This window comes from Mytilus galloprovincialis, chromosome 10 (genome assembly GCF_965363235.1).
Source record: "Mytilus galloprovincialis chromosome 10, xbMytGall1.hap1.1, whole genome shotgun sequence".
In the NCBI taxonomy this organism is placed as follows: Eukaryota; Metazoa; Mollusca; class Bivalvia; order Mytilida; family Mytilidae; genus Mytilus; species Mytilus galloprovincialis.
In genome coordinates this window covers 46,164,073-46,188,741 of record NC_134847.1, presented here as the reverse complement: position 1 = coordinate 46,188,741, position 24,669 = coordinate 46,164,073, and the positions used below count along the sequence as shown (strand labels likewise).

Genomic DNA, 24,669 nt, shown 5'->3' with positions numbered 1-24,669 from the left:
TCTTAAATAAGCTAGGTATTGATTGTCAAAAGTTTAACAATCCATCGGATGTTTTGCGGCAAAATTTGAAGAAATGCCAATTATAATAAAATTGTTGCACAAACCTTTGACAGACCTTCTACAATTGTTATTTTCTGGGCCCTTCATAGCTTGCTGTTCTGTGTCAACCAAATTTCCGTGTTGAAGGCCGTATTTATACCTATATTGGTTTAATTTTTAAAATTATGACCTGGATGGAGAGTTGTCTCATTGGCACTCCTACCACATCTTCTTATATCTATCTTAAATGTGTAAATTCCACAGGTTCAACGAATTTTTATTTTTTTTTACTCCGTGATTTTGAGGTTAAAATGGCAATAACTTTTGCGAATATTTTTAAGTTGATATATGTTTTTAAGTACAAAACACGATTAAAGGCATTGTTTTATTTGTTACGATATCGTCTGATTGTTACAATAACTGTGATCACAACAGCCTCCGTTTATTCGCAATTGTCGTTTACCAATCGGTTGACTTTGAGTTTTCTGTCCAAAAACTGTTGTACAAACCTTAAATGAAATTGAACAAAAGATTTATTTAAAAAAAAACGCTACTTAATCATTAAAGGTATTCAATATGATTGTAATAGATAATTTTCATTTGAAGAAAATTTGAAGTCCATGCTATATGTATTACATATAACTACTGATAACAAGTGGCTCTCAAGAGCCTGCATCGCTCGCCTGTTATGTTTTGGCTTAAATCTTTCATAAATGATGAATTTTATTTTCAATATGTATTAATGAGTGGTTAAAAAGTCCCATTTTAATGTTCATTGTATCTGCCATATTTTCTTCAAAAGCAAATAAATGCATTTTATCCATATGTACCATTTTTGCCATAGTGTCTATATTTCTTGACGTAAAAAGAAATAAAATATAAAAGTAATACTAGATTTGTAAAGTTAAAAAAGACATAAACAACTTGTGTAAATTTGATTAATATACCGCAAAAATGACGCTTTTTTGCTACATTCATGATCATTTGATAAATTTGAGTTAAAAATATAAAAATAAAATGTACAAATTTATGCACTATTTATATAACACATAAGTTATAAATAATTTAACAAAAAACAGACCGTGTTTATCTTTTAAAACAAAAAAAGTTATGTAAATCTATCGAAAGGAAAAATACGTCCACAAATCCGTATTTTGAGGAAATATCTGAAATTGGAACCTCAATTTACTCAAAAGGTAACAAATGAAGGTATATTTCTTATTACATATTTGATTTAATTAAGAAAAATATAGCCTACATGCAAATAATTTTGGTCATGTAAAAACTTTTTTGTAGATCTTACTTTGCTGAACATTTTCGCTGCGTACAGTTTATCTGTATCTTCAATTATTTTCAAGATAATAACCAAAAACTGTAAAAGTTTCTCACAAAAAAAAAAAATAAGTGGCAGCAACCCAACAATAGGTTGTTCGGTTTGTTTGAAAATTTCGGGGCTAAGAGATCTTGACCAATTGAACATGTTTACTCAATGTAAGATTTGCTCTAAATGCTTTAGTTTCTGAGATATAAGCTAAAAACTGCATTTGGCCGTATTTTCTATTTTAGCCAGATTCATTTACAGTTTTGAAGTAAGAGGCGCAATAGTTTCAGAGTAGATTTTTCAACTTGACGAACATAGTGTGTAAAATTGTCTTTAAAGGTTTATTACTCCTTAAGAGGTAAATTAACAATTTTGATCATTTTACTTTTTTTGTAGATCTTACTTTGCTGAACATTATTGCTGTTTGCAGTTTACATATATCTACAATAGCATTCAAGATAATAACCAAAAAATGCTAAATTTCCTTATAAACTACCAATTTAGTGGCAGGAACCCAACAATGGGTTGTTGGAGTCGTATGAAAATTTTAGGGCTAATAAATCTTGACCAATTGAACATGTTTACCCCAGTCATATTTGCTCTAAAAGCTTTAGTTTTTGAGATATAAGCCAAAAACTGCTTTTGACCCTATGTTCTATTTTTAGCTATGGCGGCCATGTTTGTCGGTTGATCAAAACTTGGGATACAATTTATAATCTCCATACCCTAAAAAAAAACATTTATTGAAAGTTTGAAGGTATTTGGTCCAGTAGTTTTAGAGGATTTTTGAAATAATTTACGATGACAGACAACAGACAACGACGACAGACGACGACAGATACCAAGTGATGGCATAAGCTCACATGGGGCCCTTAGGGCCCCGTTGATTTAAAAGTACATAAAATATATCTCATATCTTTTTGCTACAATAATTTATGATTTGGTTCCATTTATAAATTTAAATGATGCTTGTATTAAATCAGGATTTTTTATCTATACATGCTCGACCCAATCATGGAACCTTTGAAGTGGTTTTTTTTTACATTAATATACATCTTAATTAGTTTCCTAGTTCCTATTATATGCACAATCCGAATGCATAAACCAAGTATTTCCTCACTACATTATTCAGTCGGATTGTGCATACAATAAAAATACTCTATAACGAGACTTTTAAATATATCTAAAGAAGATGCGGTGAGTTTTTGATGGGTTCGTGTTGCTAAGTCTTTAGTTTTCTATGTTGTGTCTTGTGTACTATTATTTGTCTTTTTATTTTTTACTTTGTTAGCCATGGCGTTGTCAGTTTATTTTCGATCTATGAGTTTGACTGTCCCTCTGGCATCTTTCGTCCCACTTTTGAAAGGGCTTATTATAACATTTCTTTAAATCATGTGTACTATTATGTGTATTATCATATACTACATGTAAACTTAGATGTTCTTTGTATAGTATCTCGTTGCATTGAAGACCTATTGGTGACCTTCTGCTATTGTCTGTTCTATGGTCGGGTTGTTGTCTCTTTGACACATTCCCCATTTCCATTCTTAATTTTATCATATGATTTATAATGAGGAACACTTATAGTTCTCTTAATTAAGAATCTGAATCTGAATTACGAGGCGTTATTAATGGCACTTATAACAAAAGTACATCTTGAGTTCAACAGATAATCTGCAATAATATTATAAACATGACCTGTGTCTAAACTTTATGTCTAACAAATAACAAATGACTGAATTTGCTGTTATAGAAAAAAATGCTTTTCTGCAATAAAATTTGCGATATTGAAGACAATGCTGCTCAAAGGTTTTTTTTTTTTTTTTTCTTTCATTTTATCAGTCTAATAACCATTTCATACGTTACATAGTTATTCGATTTATACGATTCTGCACTTTTATCGATACTATTGTTGAAGATCAAAAGTCATTGTAATTCATGATCTTTCATACTGTAATTGATTGAATGGTGTTTTAGTACTATTTTCAGCATTGTTGTTTTATTTCGTGGTGGTCAGTTTTTATTGGTGAGGAAGTCGGAATCCCCGGAGAAAACCATAGACTTTCGGTAGGAAAACTAACAATCTTAGTCAATATGACACGAGTGCACCTGCCAAGTGCTGGATACGAACACTCCACTTTAGTGGTGACTAGATAGTGATACAGTTGTTCGACTACTCAGATGACGTGCCACAGAGGCCCGATTTTCAAATCGTGATAATTAAAAGACACGCAAAAACAATTTAGTGGTATATGAAAGTGATAGAATTGTACATGTAGTGTGAGAATGTATAAACACACTGCTTGTGTTTCATTTGTCCCAATAATATTTATTTTATTTACTAAAACGGCTTTACTTATGACTACATCGATACAATACAAACTATGGCTGTCGAATGTGTTCGTTCATATTTTCTAATCACCAACAGAAGATTGCACCTTTTCATCCTGCACGGTGGATGGAATAATAAAAAAAACAATAATACCATATGGTCCAAAACGTTCTTATATTGGTCTAATGTCTACGTAGATGTCTACGATTCAGATTTTTTTCATCTTTCTTAATGTTTTCCCAATATTGTTTTAGTGTCATTTCGATTGGTGTATCGAACAAAACTTTGATAATGCACATACCTTAGCGTCCATACATCCAAGTCGAAACTGCGGATTGAAGTTGATATCTAATTGTTGCACTTGTACACATTTCTGTAGAAAAATAGATTCAATATATTTTCTGCGTCTTAAACAATGATGAAACATAATATATATATAATATATACATAAAATATATGTTGTATGTATACCAATGAGACAACTCTCCATCCAAGTCACAATTTGTATAAAATAAACCATATGCATTTATAACTCAATACTGTATAATGTTTTAAGCTTTTGATTTTGCCATTTGATAAAAGACTTTTCGTTTTGACCTTTCGTTGGTTTTAGGTATTTTTATAGAATTACTTTTTAAGTATAATTATGTTTAATAATAGGTGACTATAATGTTTTATGAATGACTATGCTACATTTTTTTACACTAAATACTATTTTAAAATTATATTGGGTACAGTTATATATTATTTTTTCTACAGAAAGACATCCCTTAAGTAAAAATGCATCGGTAGAGTATTGGATACATAGATACAATGTATTTTCAACGTTAATGCTTTAAATAAACTGAATGTAAGTTACAACAAGGATTTATGACTGCCGTTGATCATATTGTATTGACTAAATCAACCATTAAGTATATATGTATCCTTATTTGAATATCATCTTTCATGTAACTTAATGGTAATTTTATTTCACATTCTCAGTGGCTCAAGTGATACTTAATTATGTGCACTCGATACATCTATGTTTACTTTGGACAACATTTATAAACATTTTGAGAACATTTAGTGCAAATAGCTGGGTCCTATATCCATATCGTATTGTCAATATAAATTTCCATTACAGCAAAATAGTGTGTAGCTACAGACATTTATCTGATACAATTACATGTATCAAACCACAAACCCCATCTCCCTTTCATATAATACGAACTTTTTAACCAATATATTTTGACCATTAGCAGGACAATGGGAACCACATGTTGGACAGAATTTGCTTTCTATTCATAGGCACTTGCGTTTACCTTATGGTTTGGTTGGTTTCTATTTTCATAAGTCAAATCTATATTGTGTATAACCTTGAACATATTGTTTTTCACTGGTTGCTGTATTGAGGATATGTTTACCAAACACATTTCGATATATTTATATAAAATATATATATATATATATATATATATATAATAAATTATTTGTCGGCCTTACATGTCTGCCTACTTTTTCTAATTGGAAGTCAACTAAATAAAAAAGGGTTGATTGCCATGAAAAAATACAAAAGACAATAAAATAAATAAAATGTATCATATTTCATCATAGTATCATATATGCTCACAAGGAAGCTATTAAAACAAGAGTTCCAAATGGTGAAGTTGAAATCATCTCTACGTAAATTTTACGGACGCCATCACGAGTTGGTTGACCGTTATGGAATAACCGTTTCACAAATGATATCGGATATGTTCCTTACGTCGTAACTACAATCCCCTTCCCTTTCATGAATGTGACCTACCGAATTAGACTATTTACCGGATTTGTTATCACATAAGCAACACGACGGGTGCCGCATGTGGCGCAGGATCTGCTTACCCTTCCGGAGCACCTGAGATCACCCCTAGTTTTTTGGTGGGGTTCGTGTTGTTTATTCTTTAGTTTTCTATGTTATGTCGTGTGTGCTGTTGTTTGTTTGTCTTTTTCATTTTTAGCCATGGCGTTGTCAGTTTGTTTTAGATTTATGAGTTTGACTGTCCCTTTGGTATCTTTCGTCCCTCTTTTAAACACATCTTAATTGTTACGGTTTTTTGTGCCAGTTTTACCTAAAGTAGTATTTGAATTATTCGGGAATTAATAGAAATTTATTAATCATGCAGGAGTTCTAACGAAATAGTTCACATTCTTTTATAAAAATCATAAATTCTAGTCGTAAATGGTTTTACCTGATCGACGTTGCAGACGGATGTTGTTTTACATTCACTCAGACTGGATATACTATCACATTTTAAACATTTTACTGAAATAAAAGAAAACGATCTGTTAATGTTGTATCATGAATTAGTCTGTAGTTTTCGCGCTTGTCATGTCGGGACTTTTTGTGGCTAAGTATGCTGTATGGACTTTGCTCATTGTTGAAGGCCGTATGGTGACCTATATTTTTTTATTTCAGTGTAGTTGGATATCTTGCAGCGAGTTGCCTCATTGTAAATTATACCTCATCTATCATGTATGTTGTTTATCATACATGTAATTGTGATGTGTTAATATATAATTTTGTACTTGACTGCTTATATTTGGTTTACTTTGTTTAGACTAACAAAGTTTATAGTTTATTTACTTTATTATCATTTTGTAAGGACGATATAGTAGGCATGATCAGTTTGTTTTTGGTAACAATTCTGAAATCTTGTAGTAATAGAGACAATGCGACTTAAGGTAGCACAATACAAAGATTTTATAACTCCAACTCCCAAGTTTTAAAATGCTGTAACTTTCTTAATTATGCTTGAAAATTTATAAAAGTGGTAGTTTTGGATAGCTAACAGAATACTCTTTCAATTTAATGCAATGTTAGTATTATGCAACAATTATGTAGCCAATTATAATGTTAACTGTGTCTAAAATATTTTTCACCAAATTTCCACTTTCAAATGAAATTAGCTTCTGCATAGGTATCCCTAGAGGGTTGATTTTATTATATGTTGTTCCTATGGCCATTATCTACAAAAGGGTGTCTCAGATTTTAGATAGAATGTATAGAACAAATTTTACACCTAATTAAACATTATCTTCTTTTATGTGGTTAGGATGTTTACACTAATTAGAGATTTATGAGAGAATGGAATCCCATAGGGACAATTTGAGACACCCTTTTGAAGCCCATGATGTGTTGACTAAGATTTCGTTAAAATTTTCTGTATAGTTAAAGAGAGGATAGAGCTAAATTCATTCAAGTGAACTTACCCAGATTTTGCCACTAATTACATAATAATTGATTACATAATGATTGCATAATACAAATATTGCATTCATTTAAAAGATTAATCTTTTATCTATCTATATATACCTCTTTTATTATTTTCTATGCATTCATAAGAAAGTTACAGCATTTCAAAGGTTAGTGATTGGAAGTAAAAAAATCTTTGTATTGTGCTACCTTAATACAGAATCTCTAATCATAACTAGCAACAAGACCAATTTATCTCTAGGATTAGGATTTCTGTTTTCCCTTCAGGACCACTTTAGTTCACCTCGGCTTTTATTGTGGCTCCCGTTAGTCAATAAAAAGCTAATTGTGAGGTGTTTTGTTGTTTTGAGTTTTGATCATTGAGTTATCTGAAAAATCTTTACGAGTTATGATTTTTTATTGTTCCCAACGTTTTTTTCGAAAGTGTATCTATTTCGATTGTTAAGTGTATAAGTAGCTTTCTCATATATCTATGAATGTGTTAATTCTTTCTTAAAAATAAACGTTAAAACCTTGTCACGATTGTAACACTTTTGTTCATCCAATTAACTGTCGATAAGACAAAATCAATACTCGTTCGGTAATTTTGTTTTACTCTTTTGTTATGATTAAATATTTCCTTTCTCACTACTCTTTATCCTAAGACAAATTTAGTATTAGAATATTGTTCACACCAAACCCTTCAATACGACATAAATAAATCGTCGTTTCTTCATAATTTATCCATCTTAAGATACGAACAATGCATTCTATATATAGGCTACCAGCAACGGAATCGACTAAGTGTTAAAAAAATAAAATGGTCCTCCTAAAATTTGGTACCACTGAGCGTTTTTCTTCTTTTTTCTGGGGGGATGGGGGGATTACAGTGAAAAGGGCAGTTAAAATAACCTTAATCAAAAACCCTCGAAACCAATTTGAAAAGTCAGGTATACGTACAGAAATTTGGATGATCAAAAGGGATCTACCTAAAAATGTAAAAATAATTTCAGGTAATTTTTTTCTGAGAAAGTGAAAACCCAAGATTCTTGATAATTTCTCAATAAATCAGTAAAAAAAAGGGATGGTAGAATACGAGAATTTTCCACCTGAATAAGTAATATAAAAAGAAATCAAGCCTTTTCTATTTTTTTTTTTTTTTTTTTTTTTTTTTTAGATTAACAGGTTAATATAATGTGGATTCTTTAGTGCTGAAACGTCACTAGTGATGTCACTAACTTTTTTGTTGTTGCATCCGAAGCAGTTTCTGGATTAGCTTTTATCAGGAACACTCAAATCCAAACATTTAAAAGCCCAGTATGTACAAGTATTTAAAAAAGTAGAGAGCTATATGACTTATTGTAAAAGAAATCTAATTTAATAGACAAATTCATCTTAGGTCAACTTTGCCTGAGGAGTTTTCTTTTGATTCTCTAAGATTCTTTTGTAAATAATTTCCAAATTTAGATACGAACCATTAAACTCTTATTAATCATGTCAGTACCTAAGCACTGACCTCTGAGCTGATGTTACCTTCGGGGAAATAGACCACCTGCAGTTGTATCGACTCAGTGATTTAAAAAATGATCATGTTAAAATATACTTCATTAATTATTTGAAGTTATTTTGAATCGATAACCTGTGACATATACTAGCCTCTATTACAGACCCTTACGCATGTTTGTCTGTCTAATACCAGATGATTTATAAAAAGAAAAGAGCATTGCACTAACATTAATGACTAGCATCTCTAGCAGAAAATATACAAGAGATAAAATTATAAATACTCATCATGCTCATGTTATAATCCATTCCAATTTATTTGTTAGTACAAAACTTTAAAACGTTAAAAAATAATTATTTTGAAACATGGAATATACCAATAAATTGGGATACGATCTTCATGCATGTAATTTATGCAAACCATAGATGTTTTGAAAATTCTCACATGGCCCTTACTGTTAAATTCGAATTATATGACGAGTGTTAACGAGGGATATAATAAACGAGTATAACTGCACAGAACATGTGTGAATTCTCAACAACTCAGTGACTTTTATAAACAACATGCAGATTGTATCCTAGATGTTCAAACGTTTCGTTAAGCTAACGCAGTCCTTAAAGTGTCGTTAAGATAACGTAGTCCTTAAAGTGTCGACAAACGACAAAAGTAATGATAAAGAGTCGTTAACTTTCATATCTTCAAGGAGATCGATTAAATATCTGAGTTATGAAATTGGGCTGTCTTCATGCAAGTGCCTGTTCCACCTCACAGAAAAGAAAGGCAGTTTCGACTCAAAGGTACGAAACCAGCAATCAAAAGTTGTGTAAACATGAATCACAGACATACATCACAACTATTTAAAAAATTCAAACAAACATACAAATATTTAAAAAATTGAACAAAGACTCAACAAAAATGTGTAGTAGACAGTACAAAAAAAACGGTGTCCTTGATACTAGTAGTACATACGCTTTCTAAAAAAATTAATATGCATTAAAAGTCGTCTTATATAACAATTTTTTGTTTGATATCAGTCGATTTAAAGATTTACCAAACCCAGAAATATGAAGTTTTATTATATTTAATGTCATACTTTTTCAATGAATTTGTCAACTTAGATATGCATTCGAATAAGAATAAGAAATCTATAAGGACTTTTGTCAATTTTAATGTTCACACAGCGAAATCAACATGCATGTGGTTACGATCAGTACATATATACGTTGGTGTTACCTAAACAGTCCGTAGAATGCATCTTTTATATGGCGCGTAGTATAGATATATCAAAATGTGTTTACAAAGCAAAGGCAGCACGTCATAAAATACATTGGAATAGATTAGTTTGAACCATGATATAGAACTCAATCTAAGGTGTCAAAACGCCTTTAAAAAAAAATGGTGTAGATATCAAAAAAATGTGGGCTTCAAAAAGGATATGATTTGATGCCTGTCAACAGCGGAATTCTATCTCAATGTAATCCTATAAAAAAGTACGATTCCCTTGAATGAGGAATTTAGAAAGTATTCATTTAGTTTATAATCATAGAAAATTGCCATTATTAAATTCTAGTATTGAACTGGCTAAATAAACTAACTTTTTCTCGAGTTTTGAATAGTCATAGCTGTATTTGAAACTTTTTTTATAATCAGCGTTCTTCAATTTAAATGATACTTTAACGTAAAGGCACATCAAAGATACCAGGCTTTAAGTTTTGTACGCCAAACATACGCTTTGTTTACATACGACTCGTCAGTAGTCCTCGAAGTAAAGTACAAAAAAAAATGTACTTGGAAGACTAAAATCAAATAAAATGGTGTAGAGCTGTTAAAACTGAAACGCAAGTCTGTTATATCAAAGAATGAGCCAAGCATGCTCAATTTCAAAAATTACATACTATTGTGTCAAGAGGAACATATTACAAAAAAAAAACATTATACAAAAATAACAACATATCATTATAATAATACATTTTTCAACTGATGTTTTAAACTGCGTCAAAATACTACCAAGAACATCATAAGTTGTAAACAAATAAAAGATGAAGTGCAGTGTGTGTCACAAACTTGTACCAGAACAAATTTTTAATTTTTTTTAAACCATAAGGAAAACTATTTGTATGAAAGATAATTTCTTACAAACAAATGTTAGAATCGACTTTCCTCGACCCGAATGACGATCGATCCTAGTTCTAACACTGCGAAAAAGATACTGCAAATTGAAATATGTATTTCCCTAATAAACTACTGGTATTGACTTTAATTTTTTTTAAATTGGAAAAAGCATTGTATCTTGTACATTTTTGCCCCATCTGTCTCTTAAGGTCTTCATCGGTTGTATCTAAGAAACTTTGTTACATCTATTAAAATTTTATTTCTAAGCAAATCATTGAGTTTTGATTTTAATTTAATTTTTTGGCCAATAAATGTCAGGTAATTTTATCTGCACAACTGATCTTTGGGATGGTCTATCTTTATATAAATAAAAGTTATTTTGTCATGTAAATAGATCATATAAGCATCTTAGTTAAAGATGTAACACCATTGTTTTTTATATGCTTTTGTAATCCTGTTTTTGTGTAACATCTTTCAAATTTTACAATGTTCTTCTGTTTTCCTGTCACGTGTTATTTCTTGACTAATCACGTGACTTATAAAAATATCAATTAAAATGTTAAGGTGAAGACTGGTGTTTATAAAAATTTTAAGTATTGAGTTTATATAGATTATTGCAATATTAACGGTTTGCGATACTTGTGAATGACTTTTGGAACGCAAATTTATGCAGAACGGTATAGGATTATTGTGACAAATATCCAAAATCTCTATCTTAAAGCTGAAAGTTATGTTATCCATTCATATGATTTATTAAAATTGAGGGAAATCGCACTTAAATTTATGAATGTTTTTCTTTTATAACACCTTATTCATTTGGAACGGCAAATATTTCTAATTCAAAGAATTCTATACTCAACATCCGTTTTAATAATAAATTTTAAGAGCAGAGAATAAATATACAGTGAAACCTGACCAAACAGGATAACAAATTCGAAAACCGGCTAATTATTTATTTTCATGGTTATCTCCAAGGAAAAATACGTCATGATTCTCTCACAGAAAGATTTATTACTGTAAGTTTAGGAAATCTTTTATTTTGGTTACCAGATTTTACCCACCATTTGCTTCGTAAAATGCTTTTACCAAGTCAGAAATTTGCCAGTTGTTTTTTTGTTTTTTTTTTTTGTTATTATTATTTCTTCTGTTTATTAAAAGCGTTTGATTTTGTTAGGTTTTATAAACTTTTCGTCCTGAATTTTCTTTGGAGTTTAGTATTTTTTATATTTTTCTTTTCATAGATAGCGAAATTTCATCTCGTAGTAATCCTTACGCAATTATTTCAATTGTCACTATTTCAGAATTCCCACTCAATTAACGAGAACATTTTCAGTATTATCATCTACTATAATTATGCCAATAGAAAACTGCCATTGATATCCCGAGTAAGATTTTTGATAGATTATAGTTTTGAGTTGAAATGAAATAAACAAATTGCTTTTCCAGGTCATAGACAGAGAAATGTGTTGTAAAACCTAAATCAAATCAATTAATACATTGATGTATAATTTTAAAAAAATGATTCATGTCTGCGTTAATATATTCTAATAAGAAGGTCAATATAGACTACAAATGAAACATTGGAAAATAAAATAACAAATACAAAACTCCAAAGAAAATTCTAATCTGAAAGTCCCTAACCAAATGGCAAAATCAAAAGCTGAAACACATCAAACAAATAGATAACAACTGTCATATTCCTGACTCGGTACAGGCATTTTCTTATGTAGTTCAGTATTGATACAGATTCAAAAAGTTTAAAAAAAAATCCTAATTGAGAAAAAGAAATATCACCATTAGCTTTGCAATTAAAAATGTTAAACTTTAAATTAATATCAATCCTCAAAAATACAAAACAAAATTTAATTATAATGCTCTTAATAATCTTTCACAAAGAAAATACGTGTTAAAGATACTAGTAGTTCATTATTTATTCTGGATGTTAGATAACGTAACTATACAACTTATCGCTATATGACCGTCATTACCTGACATCCCAAAGGTCCCAGTAAACTGTTGAAGCCATTATACAAAATAGTTGACGCCACATTTGAAAATTGTTGTTGTATGACGTCAATAGTTCAAACGGCGCAGATTCCCATAAAGAAAAATCACAAAAATACTGAACTCTGAGGAAAATTTAAAAAGGAAAGTCCCTTCTCAAATGTAAAAAATCAAAAGCTCAAACACAGCAAATAAATGGTCATAAGGCGATAAGGTGTATTGAATTCATGGTCATGAACTTATTCTTTAATAGTCAGAGACTGTATTTGATGTAATGTTTGTGATAAGTTTCAAAATATGTATCGAACTGATATACTCATTGCAATGCTCAGACTTGTTAGAGATAAAATTTTGTAATAAAAAAAACAATGAAGAAAGATTATGTCATTTTGATTTTCAAATGTTAAATCAAATATATTTCTAAGTTAATGTTTTCCTGATTCTTTACAAAGACTATCCATAAACGGATATTTATAATGACAAAGAATCATATCAACTACAAGAGTAACAGAATATGTTTGCAAATAAGACTTATTACCGGTTATGTAATACAATATTAACACGCGCTTACGACTAGTGCAACATAAGGAGAAATATCTGCCTACACTTTCCCAGTAACTAAGTTTATCCCCGGGTTTTTTTATTAGATGTGTAATGGCCTGACCATTAAGTTTAACCGACGATTGGGCTCAAGCAACAAGACTATCAGGTGCTGATAATTTATTCTTAAACCAATCTAACAAATGGTAAAAAGCTGAAAAACAAATAAAATACAATTTTACAATGTGTTCAATTAATGTTATTAAAACGAAATGTCAAAAGTAATAGATAGCACAGTCCGTTGAATCCGAGAAAATGTTGTACTTTCAAGAGCAGTTAAATTTCCAGTGTTTCACAGAGAGAATGTTCAAATATGTATAGAGTAATTTGAAGGTTTCAAAAACAATGTTGTAAAGTTAACTCACTCTGTGGTTAGCCACGAATTGTGTCCTAGATGACGTTTGTCCTTTGAAAAGTTCTCCAGAACTGGTATGACCTTGCAATGTTCAGTTTGAGATTTGTGTGAGCAGGGGGAAGGTAGCGATGATACGATGTTTTAATGTTCTTATAAGGTTAAAGATGAATAATCCTCCTAGACTGGAACACATAAACAGATTAAGAATATAATCGAAGGAAATACACAAATTGAGGAAAGGTGTAACAGAATACTCCCCGTCTGATGTCTATCTGATATCACTATTCCATAAATTAATCGCATATGAACATAAGATCTAGATAAATGAATAAATCCAAATATAAATTAAATATATACAGGTGAATTATCCACTATTTGTCGTGTGAGAAATATCAGGTCTGAACGACTTTTCACTATAAAGGTTCCTGAATGTATACATTCCACGGGAAACTGGGTTGGCACAGTTTCTTGTCCTTTGGATAAAGGGTGTCTCGGACGACATTGTTGTGTTCTGTAGAATGTTCCACTTCTGTTGTATCAATTATATGAACTGTTTTCTCTAACGTTGTTAGACGGCGATGACGATCGAAGATGGTCGTCCAATAATCATGACAAGTGTAAGTAGTTGGTACTTGTCCGTTTTGGCGAATTGTCACATTCTTTTGTGTATCAGACGAAATAAGGCGTTTCGTCATAACGTTCAATCCTGCAGATCTAGTCGCTCTATCTGTAGAGTGGCGTCCTCTATGTTTGATTTTGTCGTAGTAATGTCCAAGAAAAGGTGTTACTCTGTGACGATGTCCAGATAAGACTACTGGTTCCTTTTCACTTATATTCAAGTCAGATTTGGCAATATTGCTTCCTTCTCGTAGTAGACGTTGCTCATGCAATGGCAGATTGAGATTGGCAATAGGTCCTTCTTTCGGAATAAGTTTGTGAATGCTATTGATTTCCTCTCCATGAACTTTAGGTTCTGTTGATTTCGGATTGAAACTTTCTTTATCTATAGATTTTTCTATAGAAGTCACAGATTTTGCTTTTAGTGACGCGAGTGATGTCCCTTTAGATGAATTTGTGCGTTTACCAGGCTTGGTACTAGGTCCTGTACATTCAAGGGATTGTATTGAATGCGATTTAGCGACCTTGGCATTCGAATGAAAGTTTTTGTCGTTAGACTGAACAACAATTGGATTATTGTCCTTAACGGCTATTTCCGGTCTTGAGGCAAGACGTTGTTTTGATTCCGTGATTGAAACGTAAGTTATCTTTGTGTTGACTTCGATAGGAACAGTTTGCTTGTCAATGTATGTATTTCCAATTATGACCCAACCAAGTCTCAACTTTTGGGCAAATGGAGTTCGGGATGGTCCTAGGCGTTGTTCAAGAACGTGGTGTGCCTCTATAAGGTCCCTTCCAATTAGGAGTAGAATTTGACAACGTTCCTCTAGTGGTGTAATACTTCCTCTGAGTTCTGTCAGATGAGGATGATGCATTGCAACTTCAGGAGTAGGAATTTCGTCTCGATTATTGGGAATATTATTACATTCAATTAATGTAGGCAGATCAAATTGTACGTCACTATGTACAGATTTTATGACGAAATCTTTTCCTCTTTTCCCGGAAGTAGCTACTCTGCCGGAGCATGTCGTAAGAGAGTAGTTTTCAGGTTTCTCCCGAACGTTGAACAGACTGAAGAATTCAGGCGAGGCAAGAGACCGGTTGCTTTGGTCGTCAATAATGGCGTACATCCTGATAATTTTGTCTGTCTTGTCCTTGTGGTACACGTCCACGGGTAATATCTTGGCATAAGATTTCTCGCTCTTATGATCTTTGTAGATCTCTGTGCAGATCGAACTTACAGAGGTTAACTTTGTTTCAGCTGACTCTGTCTGCTCCCCGCCGTAGACTTGTGTTAGCTCCCCGCCGTAGGCTTGTCTGGGTGAGCTAAACTGGGAACTTTCAGATTGTTGTGGTCTAGTGATGTGAAGTGCTGTGGTATGTCGTTCACTTCCACACTCGTTACAAATGATAATTGCGTTGCAGTCCCGACTTCTGTGTGTGGTTGACTCACAACACTTGTAGCACACATTGTTTTGTCTTAACAGTTCCTTGCGTTCCTCGATTGGTTTGGCTCGGAATGCTCGGCATTCATTCAAGGTATGCTTTGTCTTGTGTAGGATACACAGATTTTGTTGTTGACTGCTGTCCTCAGTTTGCTGTTCAACAGCCGTCTTATGGACGTTGACTTTAGAGTACGTCTGAGGTGTGAACCTTGGCGTAGAGTCTTTTGTATTTGGTGTTACTTTTGATCCAAAGATGAACCCAGGATCGTTCTTAATTTTGCTCATTTCCCTGATGAAGACAGAGAATTCTGTGAATGGCGGAAAGGCAACTTCATATTTGGACTTGTATCTTGAAGCCCTTGTTATCCACTTTTCTTGGAGTCCGTATGGTAGTTTTTCCACAATAGGATTTATACCGGACGAAGAATCGAAATAAGCAAGCAAACATCCCAGCTTGGGATTTTCCTTGTGATATTCGATTTCTGATAGAATATCAGACAAGTCATAAAGACGTGCGTTATCTTTGTTCGTCAAGGTAGGAAAATTGACGAGTTTACTCGTGATAGATGCTTCCAACATTTCTGGAGCACCATATCGCTCATCCAGTCTTTGCCATAACCTCTGTAGGCCTCTAGTAGGGTTGTTGGCATTTGATGCCCTTATACTCATAGCATGTTTACCTGACTCTGGTCCAAGCCATTTAATAAGTAGGTCTATCTGTTCCGAGTCTGAAACTTGTAGTTCGTCGATGACATTTTTAAAGCTGGCTTTCCATGTATGAAATGATTCTGCCTGGTCGTTAAAGCTTGTTAGCCGGGAGAACAGCAAGTCCTTGCGAAGGAGAAATCTGGTTATCTCTAACGTAGGATTGTTTTGCTGCAGGTGTGCAGAAGGGGTCCCTTCTATTACGCCTTGTTTTTGGTGTGAAACAGGGATCTCTTCTATAACGTCTTGTTTAGTGCGTAAGACTGGGATCGCTTCTTTAACACCCTGTTTTTGGTGTTCAGCAGGGATCTCATCTGAAAGGCCTAGTTTTTGCATGCCAGTTACTAATCCCAGATCTGGGATAGAGGTAACTTCCGGTGACTTAGTATCGGAAGGCAAGACAGCAGATGTCTGCGACAGTAAGTTCAGTGCCACGGATGGCACGAACGCTGGTGCTTCGTGACTCAGCTCGATATGAACAGGAATTTGTTTTTTCTTTTGAGGTCCTGTTACTTCCTTTACAGTAGTTGATACAGGAAGTTTATTTACGAAATCTTGCACACGCTGGAGCGGGTCTTCCTTTTCGTTAGGGAGATCGCTAAACGCTTGGCTGTCGTCGTATTCCAGGATACGAGCCTCGGCTTCTGCGGCTGCAGCCTCTCTGTGTGCTTCTAGAAGGTTTAACTTGGCCTTCAGCTCGGCTTTTTCTCGGCTAACACGTGCAGCCTCTTGTTTGATTTGCGCTTTTCTGCGTATGGCCTCTTGTTCTGCCTCATGTTCCATATTAGCCTTTTTAAGTGTGGCTTCCCGTTCCATTTCAGCCTTTTTAAGTGTGGCTTCCTGTTCCATCTCAGCCTTTTTGCGCGCTGCTTCCTGTTCCATTTCAGATTGTCTGAACAGGGCTTGTTCCTCTATCATTGCCTCTTGTTGTAGGATAAGTGAATGTTGTTCAACAAAGGCTATTTTTGATTTAGCGGCCTCTGCTTTGGCACGCTTCCTCCGTGCTAGACTTGACATGTCTGACACGTTAGAGCTACCGCTGTGTGAGGTTTTCTTACCCTTTGAGGTCTTTGTTTTAGTTGATTTAGCCTTAGTGAGGGCAAGGCGATGCTCGTGTAGAGATTCCATGGCCAGTTCCACTTTGGACAGACGAAGATCCAATGTGAGGTTACATGCGTCAATGTCTTTTTGACTGTCCAACGTTCTGGTCCTTTTTAGGAAGTCCAGATACTCGTCTGTGAGCCTACGATAATTTGTACAGGCTTTTACAAGATTGTCCTGAGATGTTAAGACTTGCTGAAGTTCATTGGGAGGTGTGGTGATTTCCAATAACTGGGTTGTTATATCTGACCAAAGGGCCTCTAGTTCCTCACAGAACTTGTTACGTTTTTCTGTGTAAACGCCTTTACCTTTTTCTGTGAGGTCGCGTACTCGCCTCGTCTCGGGATTTTCATCTACATGTGTGGTTATAGACGGATTCTCTATAGGTTCTTCAGTGACATCTCCCTCTGGGGGCTGAACCTCTTCTTGCTGTTCCGCGTGACTGGGATCCATGATGTAAATCGGCAATGTTCGTTCAACGTTGTTGGTTTGCTGCCTAGGACGCACAAGCTGTGTTGCGTAGTGTCGATGTAACAGCTACGAACGATGCTCCGTTGTATTTCCTGATCAGGAGATGTGTAGACAAGTTGTTGTCAATTTACTATACGTCAAGGGATGACGCGTACATGCAGGGCTCAACAGGTAGGTTGCTGTGTAGCTGTGGAGTGGCGTTATCTGTGAGACACAACAGGCAAGTTGTAGACTTTTTACTGTAATGGCCTGACCATTAAGTTTAACCGACGATTGGGCTCAAGCAACAAGACTATCAGGTGCTGATAATTTATTCTTAAACCAATCTAACAAATGGTAAAAAGCTGAAAAACAAATAAAATACAATTTTACAATGTGTTCAATTAATGTTATTAAAACGAAATGTCAAAAGTAATAGATAGCACAGTCCGTTGAATCCGAGAAAATGTTGTACTTTCAAGAGCAGTTAAATTTCCAGTGTTTCACAGAGAGAATGTTCAAATATGTATAGAGTAATTTGAAGGTTTCAAAAACAATGTTGTAAAGTTAACTCACTCTGTGGTTAGCCACGAATTGTGTCCTAGATGACGTTTGTCCTTTGAAAAGTTCTCCAGAACTGGTATGACCTTGCAATGTTCAGTTTGAGATTTGTGTGAGCAGGGGGAAGGTAGCGATGATACGATGTTTTAATGTTCTTATAAGGTTAAAGATGAATAATCCTCCTAGACTGGAACACATAAACAGATTAAGAATATAATCGAAGAAAATACACAAATTGAGGAAAGGTGTAACAGAATAAGATGTGTGAATCTAAGTCTTTTTTTTTTGTGTTGTCTTTCTGGTGCTGTATAACAATTATCGTCGTTTTTCTTGGGGGAGGGAGGGGGTGTCATGGAATTGTCAGTTTATTTTCGACTAATGACTTAGCATGTTCGTTAGATATATTTTTCGCCTCTCTTTTACAATAATATCCAAAAATACATTCTTTCTCTTATGTAATTAAATGTTGGTGAAATTTGGGATGTTAAGTGGAGAGGGTCAGATGCTGGCAGGAAAATGGGGGAAGAATTGGATGAAATAATACAATGCAACGGATATTAAATCTTTGCAACTATCTTGTGTATAGAGCCCCACAAAATAAATAAAGGATAATCATACAATTATAAAAACTATTACTATTGTTATTCGAACAGAATATGTACGCATACAGTGCCATCGTTTAAACCATTATAACTAGACTATATATGTGTGAAAAATGCAATCTGCAGAAAAGCTATTTGAATCGTGCCTTTTGTAAATAGATTGAACGATACGTCAAATCTGACGACTTTTTTTATTCGCTGATTGTTATGCCAAACTCAAAGAAAAATATAAAGTGTAAAAGAATTGTAAAATTTATGACAGTTGCTTGTGAAACGTTTCATTGACGATAACTATTATTAAGTACCAATTGGTTTAGTCAGATATTATCGACTTCCCCATTTTGAGTTTACATTGCCGATACGGCCTGTTTGGTGTACTCTTTTATTAACAGATATATGTTTCGCACATTTAATTGTTTTCAAAATCGGGTAGGTATAAAAACAAAAGATAAAAACAATACTTGTTTTGCATTGGAACATTTATGGCAAGTTTAAAAGAATTATCACTATAACAATAAACTCATGAATATAATTTTGTGAATGATAATGTCAAATTCAGACCATACAACTGCAGAATCCTCAGTCAAATTTAAAGACTAACAAGAACTAACCAATCGTAATCAAAGTCAAAATATAAACTTGAAGGACGTTTTATACTTAATGCAAACATCATTTTTTTTAAGAAATTTTGTAACCACATTCTGACGAAACTACTTGACATGTCAGAACAAAATGTCATTCTAATTAAAAAGCGCTGCTCTATGGGTGAAATGGCATTCAACATCTATATAAATGACAATATTTATATATGTTTGAAAGGTCATTGCTTTAATATAGGACACGTTCCAGACTTAATTCGTAAACCTACTTTTTATGCAAAATGAACCATTACCACCGACACAACATCATTTACTGAAAGCGATAAATTTGCTCTTCACATACACAAGACACAATCGTGATATCAATTGACATAGTTAGCAAGTACACAAATAATAAAGATACATATTGCACAAAGGCATTGCAAAAAACTGAAAGAAATTTTCATATACCAAGTGCATATAACACTTAATATACTAGTATTTGGTAAAATCTATATAAAGAATGCCCAATTTGAAAAAGTGGAAGCCAGGAATTATGAAATCCTTGATGATCTGTTAAAAAAGAACGCATTTTGTCTACCTAAGATTTATCGGCGGGAATCAAATTCAGACCTTAATAAGATCCAAACAATTTAAAAGACTATTTGCAAACATAAACTTGAAATTTATAATATTTTAAAATTAATAGGCTTGATCTTTGGTGACTCCAAAAGGTAGTCTTATTCTTTAAATGCTCTAACAAGATTTTCTATTAGCTGTATTTTTTTCGATAACATGATAGTTCAATATACCTAGCCCTAAACACTAACCATAGAGCTGGCGTTGTAATTTGCAAGCCAAACAAGTACAAAGTTGTAGATCATTGAAACCCTAAAACTCAAAACGTTGCCACTATACTACGCAGTGTTTCGTATGAGTTAAGCATTTTTAATGTATTCACTTGAAGCATAATGTTATCATTATGACACAAAATTATTATTACTGGACTATGGCGTAATTCCTCCAGACAAAAACTTAACATAAAAAATAGGATAAGAAACCATTGAGAATAGGCGTAATAAACATAAGCTTATAATGTTTCATAAAATATCAAATGAGATTACACCTAAAACATATATGTGCAAGTCAAGTTATATTTTCCTAGCCAAACCCATTTCACTTTGACGAATTAATAAAATTCTCATCTACCCTACTTGCTTCAACTATTTCTTATATTAATAGTGTAAATCCTTTCACTTCACTTTAAGGCTTTGGAAAAACCTTCCTCTAAGTATGAGAGAATCCTAAAGATTATGTCTATTTAAAAGTAGACTAGACGGATTTTATGGTACTGCTTAAATATCTAAACCTTTCAATTATGGGGTAATGCAATACAATATTAGTCATGTGTTCAATCAACTTTTTTGTGTTCGTTGAGAATGAATAGCATCTATTTTTTTATTTTCCTTAATAGTTACCAAAAGTACCAGAATTATAATTTAATACGCCAGACGCTCATTTCGTTTACATAAGATTTATCTGTGACGTTCAGATCAAAATAGTTATTAAGCCAAACAAGTACAAAGTTGACGAGCATTGAGGACCAACAATTTCAAAACATTGTGCCAAATACGTCTAAGGTAATGTACGATGACTTAAGACTAATCTTACTTGATTTCATTTACTCAATTGTTGATTTAGACATAAATATTAACTTTTTGTCCATCTTTGAAAACAGATGACTTTCGTATGGTGTAGAAATCGCTACTTTCAAAATCTGTTCAGAATTTTTTCTGTCACACTCATCGTTCTGTTTGAACATTTTTTTTTAAATATTTCATATTTCATTTAAGACACTTAGTATTCATATTGTCTCTGATGCTTTATATATTTCTAATGACTAATAAATAGCGTTGATATATACATGTCAAACAGTACTTGAATATCTGGTAACTTACTGCCAACAAACTTAAATATAAAATCTATTTTGAAATTGGCACTGAGATATGTATTTGTGTGTATTTCCTCATAAGTAGCAGCCATTAATCCACTGTCGTTTTACAATTTAAAAACTAATTTACACCTTGTACATGTAATGTGTAGAGAGCTTTTGAAGGCTGTATCAATCCTATTCATATCTTCATGAAGAAAATGTGTTTTAAATTAAAACACATAAAACTTAAACATAGCAACAAAACAGTCGGATTAGAATTTAACAAAATTAGCATTATCCGAAAAAAACAAACATTTCTCAAGTAAAAACACTAATGTATATTGCACACAACAAAATGTGTGAGGTATCTTTCTAATGACCAAAATTCAACAGTAGTGACATCGACCCAAGAGAATTAATACCAAACAATTTAGTACAGTAGAATTGTTTTCAAATAAATGAAATTGAAATAGAAAACAAAATAACTTCCAGATTCAAATGCATTAATACAGTTAAAAGAAACAATATATGTGAAAAATCAAATACTTAAAAGTTTGACGCACAAAAATTAGGAAATCTGAAACGTAAAATGTTGTTTAACTATGACGTACCACAAGTTTGACACATTCCTTGGCACAGCTTCTCAGCCACGCAATGTTTGGAACAAACGTTAGGATCTGCAGCTTTTAACGCAGCACATGCAGTTGCATTCAAATCATCTCCAGTACATAATATCTGACTTGCTTGATATGTTGGATTCACACCTTTAAAACAATTTTAAAATATTAAGTCGTATAGTATACGTAGTTATAAGTTAATAACTAATCATAGACAAATACGATGGTAAAAGAAACACCATAGTATGAGAGACATTACTTGAGGAAAGTCAAATAGCCAATCATATATTTATTTCTTAAATTGGGTTTAAGTTCATTCCCTTGGTCGCCATTTTGAAGGTGAACATGTTTGTTTTTGACTTACCAATTTAAGACATGTGGTACAAACAAATTAAATGAGATATATCGTTACAAAATCTGTAAGCAAGAGCTGAAATTAAAGTATAAAAAATTAATGACAGTATTTCTGCACGTAGATCTCCAACCTGGCGCCAGAAGGAAAATAAAATTGGATCAAACTTCTTAACTCAAAAACTATATTTTGAAATAACTCAAATAACTCCAAAACATCTAAATAAATTGAAATTAGGTATTGCTTATACCGTTTACCTCAATCTTTTTATTTCTTTAAATGTGATTTAACAGTTACAAATAATTCATCTGCAATGTCCACAGATACCAACTTAAGTATATGAGTTTGCAGCAGCTTTTGAAACAAAATTTCAAATCCTTTTTAAAGGTTTTTAGTTGGAAGAAATGGAGATCCAAACTTTATTAAAGAAGCTTAATGTAATTATTTAAACATGGGGTTTTTTTTAAGACTGGAGATCCAACAGTCTGGGACTGCATGTCATTTGATCTGCCACGGGTCATACACCGTGAACTTGTTTAAGCATTTGAGATATAAAAACCTCTTGGATGAAATTTTGTCCGGCTTTTTCTACAAAACTTTTTTCAAAAAGACACAAATACAGACAAAGTGCATGGGTGGTCGATCTCATACATTTGTGTTGCCAATTATTCTCACAAATTGTTTAATAGATAAAGCCACTTGATTTCTTTAGAAATCAGTTTCTGAATAACAGCCTGTTTAAAGGTATTGTATACCACTTAATATGTAAATGTATATAACGCTAAAAATCTATGTTGTAATAATTAAGATAATATGAGTAAAAATTTATTAGGGTCGATCCAAAAATCAAAATTGAAGTCAAAATTCATAAGTTAGCAGTTGAACGTAACATTTCAACACAGTGTGTTTCCTTGTCTAATATCAAATGTTAGAAGTGTTCTTTCTCTTCCTTTTTAAATACAAAATAATTTGGATATTAACTAAAAAATCAACCTTGTGAATAGTATCATGAAGTATCCTTTAGTACGTATTGAATACAAAGTCAGGAATATGGTAGATGTTATATAATAGTTCGTTTCTATGTATGTTGCATTGTTGTTTGTTTTCTGTTGCACTTCAGTGTTCTAATTTTCGTTATTTTCCACTTATAGTCGATGTGTTTCCCACGGTTTTAGTTTGTAACCCAGATTTCCTTTCCTTCAATCGATTTATGACTTTTGAACAACGGTATACTACTGTTGCCTTTATATAGTTTTATTAGATAATTACCATTAGGTATAGTTGTTCTGACGTAGCCTGGAGGTTCGGTTGGTTCATTTTCTGGGTCATGAGAGTTACATTTATCTACGTCACAACAGCCACCTTTCAACGTTAAAGCTCTTGGATGGAGTGGATGATCCCCAACCGATCTCCTTATGTTAATATTACCAAACACTTTCATGCATACCTTTAATGGAATATATAAGATTTGTGTTTTATCAAATTAAAAAAAGTAATAGGTTTATAACATGAAAAAAAACATAACTAATTTGTTATTGATCATAAACCAGAGGTCATGCTTAAGGTTAGACTCAAAAGATGTTTTAAAAAACGCATATATCTATATGACAAATTTCAAGTGATACGATGTACATATGAATATCTATAATTGGTATGTAAAAAACGCATTACCGACTACTAAATGTTGCATTTTATGTTATTGACAAATAAAAGTACAAAGTTAAAATGTTGAACTGACGTTTACCTGAAAGAGTGAGCTCTTTTATCAAATAAAATTCATAGTGTTTAGTAACATTCAGAAGAACTGAAACTGGCGAAGGTCATAAGCAAACTCCTTACAGTGATCATTTCCATTCCGAAACTATTTTCCCTATTTTTGCTAGAGTAGTATGCGGTTCAGGGCAGGAACTGACGGGAGTTTTGGTCATAAGGAGTACCGTAATGTTTGTCAATAAAATTTCATTTCATCTTGGTTTGGTTTTTTTTATCTGTATTGTTGCACAAATCATTAGATTTATATAACTGTTTTTGTTTGTGCGGCAGTTAAGTTCCGGTTAAGTTTTAAATTTTCTTAAAATATGAAATGCGTTTAATGTGTAATTTTCTAAACATTGAGCATTAAACCTTGCTGATAAAAAGGTTTATCTGAAAAAGAAATGAAATTTTGAGGTGTAATTAGTTTTTAATCAAAAATTCCACGGTAATCTCACGTTTACCTGTTAA

At 32.7% G+C, this 24,669-nt stretch overlaps 2 protein-coding genes across 2 annotated transcripts in view; both read right to left on the bottom strand.

Annotated features, from left to right (window-relative positions):
- Positions 1–410: 410 nt before the first annotated feature.
- LOC143047653 (uncharacterized) overlaps positions 411–24,669 on the bottom strand; it is a 42,391-nt gene continuing 18,132 nt past the window's right edge. The window contains exons 5-9 of the mRNA XM_076220839.1: positions 23,716–23,893; positions 22,089–22,241; positions 5,906–5,979; positions 3,994–4,065; positions 411–548 (exon numbers count right to left, since the gene is read on the bottom strand). Coding sequence (XP_076076954.1) covers positions 432–548; positions 3,994–4,065; positions 5,906–5,979; positions 22,089–22,241; positions 23,716–23,893 — 594 coding nt within the window. The 3' untranslated portion in view covers positions 411–431. The remainder of the gene's footprint in view (positions 549–3,993; positions 4,066–5,905; positions 5,980–22,088; positions 22,242–23,715; positions 23,894–24,669) is intronic.
- LOC143048795 (uncharacterized) lies at positions 16,146–18,578 on the bottom strand. The gene is made up of 3 exons (XM_076222668.1): positions 18,380–18,578; positions 16,598–18,168; positions 16,146–16,178 (listed from the first exon to the last, which is right to left on the bottom strand). The coding sequence occupies exons 2-3, from the start codon at positions 17,804–17,806 to the stop codon at positions 16,146–16,148; spliced, it is 1,242 nt and encodes a 413-aa protein (XP_076078783.1). The 5' UTR covers positions 17,807–18,168; positions 18,380–18,578.

What these genes read in the sequence shown, in the direction of transcription:
- LOC143048795 (XM_076222668.1), bottom strand. Translation starts at nt 17,806, where the DNA reads ATGGATCCCAGTCACGCGGAACAGCAAGAAGAGGTTCAGCCCCCAGAG. An exon ending in CTATCCCAGATCTGGGATTA is followed by an intron (nt 16,179 to 16,597) that starts GTAACTGGCATG and finishes CAACCCTACTAG; the next exon opens with AGGCCTACAGAGGTTATGGC.